At 41.5% G+C, this 3,898-nt stretch overlaps 1 protein-coding gene across 1 annotated transcript; it reads right to left on the bottom strand.

The window, feature by feature from the left end:
- Nucleotides 1-487: 487 nt before the first annotated feature.
- LOC109928079 (frizzled related protein) lies at nucleotides 488-3,586 on the bottom strand. Its single transcript, XM_048599557.1, has 4 exons — nucleotides 2,779-3,586; nucleotides 1,899-2,103; nucleotides 1,733-1,796; nucleotides 488-1,365 (listed from the first exon to the last, which is right to left on the bottom strand). The coding sequence occupies exons 1-4, from the start codon at nucleotides 2,978-2,980 to the stop codon at nucleotides 1,222-1,224; spliced, it is 615 nt and encodes a 204-aa protein (XP_048455514.1). The 5' UTR covers nucleotides 2,981-3,586; the 3' UTR covers nucleotides 488-1,221.
- Nucleotides 3,587-3,898: the final 312 nt, after the last annotated feature.

Raw genomic sequence — 3,898 nt, 5'->3', positions numbered from 1 at the left:
CAGCTGATTTTCTAATCAGATAGCCTCACAGAACTGATGTGTGTCTGGGAAATGAAATAACAATCATTTGTTCTGTCTTATTGAATTATGTCTTTTCCCAAGCAGTAAAAGTTTGGCTTGGGGTTTTTAACAGCCTAATCCATTTAAGATTGCCAGATAAAGTTAATATAGGCTAGGTAAAGAAGAAGTAATTTGAAATAAAAAATGAAAAGTATACCAATTAATGCATTACTGTACTTGAATTTTTTCATGCTTCAAAATATTCAGCTTTGGAAACTGCCAGTCACAGGATTATATGTCACTACTTTAATCACTAAACCACCTTGTTTTGAAGGCTTAAACATAAATTAAATCCTATCTATTATAGAGGTGACCTCACTCTCTCAGTACCTTTAGTTGAAGGTCATAAATAAAGCTGAACTAAATCATTGTTTCTTGTATACGTAATATCGCAGTGGGCTTAATTTCATCACAAAACCCAGTCAAATGAGTTTGAAAGTTATTTATTTAATAGTTCATAAAACATACCATTTTAAAACTAATTTAATGCAAGCTTTGCTTCTTATCTTTCTATCACACAATCGTCTTGCAGTTTATACATTTTCTCTGATACTAATTGTAGATATAATTGGATAAGGCTGATGAAACAAGCAACCAAATAACATTGGCATGTTTATATCCAGTGTTTGTTTTACAAGTGCTGTTGGTCGTCGCTATGCTTCGTAGTTCACAATACTGTCTTAACTGAGCAACTTGTACATCATTAGGGTCATCGGATCTGACATGCAACAATTCCGTTTTTTGGGGGCTAGACAGTCTTGGCCTTGAGACATCAACTATACCAGAACATTCTGATCCTTACACACTCCAGACCCTTGTTCAGACATTCTTTCAATGAAATATGTGACCACAGTCTCAGAGTTGCGTAACCTAGAAACGCAATAAATGTGTACCATCGGATTAATAGCAGCCCGTCAAACTCACTCCCCAGCGTGTTCTGAGACAGTCTTCACAAACGAGGACAGTGCAGGGATTCGATGCTGCTTTCTTTTTTATAACACTAATAATCGTGCAAAAAAAAGGACAAAAAGACAAAGTTATAGAATAGCTAAATTTCATAGTCGTTATTAGGACATACGTGCAATAGTGCAATTTTCTTGTGCCACTCCAAGAATGCAGACTTTTTTTTACATTGTCCAAAGGACTTCTCGTGCAAAATGTTTAATGACGTGCTGACTTTGCATTCCTGCTATTTTTCCTCTGTTTGGATGCAACTGCTGTATCTCTGGGTTGTAGACGCTTCTCTCTGTTTGGTAGGCCGCTCCTCCCTTTTCTCCTTTCCTGGCGGAGCTTCTGGTCCCAGTTCTGACATTGACAAAACACCAGCTTAACTCACAGATCATACATTAGATTTTGTTTCCAGAAATACGAAAATTAGACAATCAACAAAAGCTAAGGGCGTTCAACGTTCTCGCCACATTTCCCCCAGGTACCATCATGATCTTTCGTTTGATGATTGTTGTGATCAAAATAACTAGAGTTGGACAGTATAACGCGACCTGAAGTATAAACAGACAATGCTCCAAGTACCCAGTGGCTCTCTAGGGCAGGGTTGGTTTAAGTCAGGACCTATCTAACCCTCCATAAAGAGGCTGAGTGTTTCCAGCATCTCCTATTGTTTCAGATCTCCAGCATCGGAAATGTTTTGCTTTTCACGCGAGTTAAAGTTTACCTTGATCCTTTTCCCAAGTCGATCCTTCCATTTCACAGCTATGGAACCCTCCACCAAAAGTAATCTGTGAAAAAAAACACCCCAAGTGCGACTCAATTAGCACCGATCAAATTCCCCAGCAAAATGATAGCAACAGGCTCGCAACGGTGCAAGACGTTGTTTGTACCTTGCCCTCTCTTCGTCCTCGTAGCCCATGATAACATACTCCTCGTTGGTTTTAATTTCAGGACAGAGACACGCCGAACTCGTGTGAAGCGTGACCGTTTCCTTTGGTATATTCACCAAGGAGGATTTCAAGACATCTTTCACCTCCACCGTCGTGGCAACGTCGTGACATTTATTTCTCACCTCTTTCACTTTGGCGCGAATGACTGGAATGAGTTTCCCAAAACAAATAAACAGCGTTTACTTGCGCACAGTGAGCGCAGCTCCCTTGCTTCATCTCGGCAGCACTGCGGGGGCAATCGGTGGCTGGAGCCCATTTCATTTCCTCTACCCTCACTTTGGTGGGGAAAGCAGTTGGAGTAAGCCCTGGGCTGTCTGTCAGCAAATTGACCGCTTTTACCAAATTTGTGCAAAGTCAGTGTAAGTTTAGGCGCGGCAGCAATCCTAATGTTTTCTATGTCAAACTTCCATAGTTTACCCAGCAATTAACTAGGCATTTCTTAGTCAAGGATGAAAACAATGCTGGTTAAGTGGTAAATATTATGCACCCAAAATGTTCCTATAATCAGAATGGGGTTTAACTTTTAACATATTAGATGGCGCCACCGAAATCATGTGGAACAAACTAAAATTCTTATTTTATATAACATCATTTGATTCGAAAATAACGCCGATTTCAGAATTGCCAGCAATCTATCGTTTTCTTAAACTGTAGGTAACAGAATTTGCAGTTAAATTCCCGATGGATAGCCCCAACTACTACGTTCGAATGAATAATTGAATTTGTTTGAGGAACAGACTCCAGCACCGTCCCCTTTTGGTTTCTTGTCACCCCCAAAACGATTCGATTCCACGAGCTCTCGCCCATAAAGGCCACTTACCATAATTGTAGTTATTCTTCAGGTAAACTTTCTGAGTGAGTTTTACTGCCGGGCACTTGCAGCTTTCTGTAGAGGAAGCAGAGATGTGAGGTGAAGTTTCTCCAGACTGTAAGTCGAAGCAGTTACCACCTCGTTCTAGCCTAAAGGATGGACTCAGTAGTCTGTGCCCGCAGCGAATACTATCCAAACAACCTTCAGTCATCACAGTATTCCCTGAACATTTATCAGGCAGTGTGAAAGGTATCGGGGAACGGTTTGACGTGGTGTGCCATTTAATAATGTGAATGCACAATGAGAAGTATAGTGGGATAGTTCATGTACTTCAGGAAAGAAATGGTCGGTGTTATCTTTTGGGAATAAAATATATTTTGAGGGTTGGGGGGGGCGCAGAACAGTCACCGACTGGGACATTAGCGAAGCCATATGCGGGCCTGGTACACATATGTGAAGATTTCTTGAGGAGAACCTCAGTGATTTCCAGCAGTTCCCATTTGTCGGCCACGTATCAATGAGGTGCCAGGATTTTACGTTATACCTGAATGCTTGTTAATATCGAAAGGTAGGGGTAGCAGGGAACAAGCGGTGTTATCATAAGGAAGTTTAAATGCTGTAACAGGGGATTGGCTAATAGGAGGAACTTGCACAACGTTTGATGCTTGCTGGGTGGTAGGGATTGTCCAAGGCATGAGAGAGTTGGGTTGCACAGGCCAGTGGTGAACATTTATTTTCATTATTCATTCACGGGATGAGGACGTCACTGGTCAGGCAGCATTTATTGTCCATCCCTAATTGACCAGAGGGCAGTTCAGAGTCAACCACATTGCTGTGGGTCTGGGGTCACATGTAGGCCAGACCAGGTAAGGATGGGAGTTTCCCTCCTTAAAGGACATTAGTGAACCAGATGAGTTTTTCCTGAAATTGAAAATGGATTCATGGTCATCATTAGATTCTTAATTCCAGATATTGTAATGAATTCAAATTCCACCATCTGCCATGGCGGGATTCGAACCGATGTCCCCAGAATGCTATCCGGGTCTCTGAATTAACAGTCCAACGATAATACCACAAGGCTATTTGCAAACTTTCTCCACCACTTCACCTGACTTTCCACACCCTCCCC

The sequence above is a fragment of the Rhincodon typus genome, chromosome 7 (assembly GCF_021869965.1).
Source record: "Rhincodon typus isolate 14 chromosome 7, sRhiTyp1.1, whole genome shotgun sequence".
Lineage (NCBI taxonomy): Eukaryota > Metazoa > Chordata > Chondrichthyes > Orectolobiformes > Rhincodontidae > Rhincodon > Rhincodon typus.
The sequence above is the reverse complement of the archived record's forward strand: the minus strand, read 5'-3'. Positions and strand labels throughout refer to the sequence as shown.

What these genes read in the sequence shown, in the direction of transcription:
- LOC109928079 (XM_048599557.1), bottom strand. Translation starts at nt 2,980, where the DNA reads ATGACTGAAGGTTGTTTGGATAGTATTCGCTGCGGGCACAGACTACTG. An exon ending in GAAGAATAACTACAATTATG is followed by an intron (nt 2,104 to 2,778) that starts GTAAGTGGCCTT and finishes AACTCATTCCAG; the next exon opens with TCATTCGCGCCAAAGTGAAA. An exon ending in GACTTGGGAAAAGGATCAAG is followed by an intron (nt 1,366 to 1,732) that starts GTAAACTTTAAC and finishes TGTCAATGTCAG; the next exon opens with AACTGGGACCAGAAGCTCCG.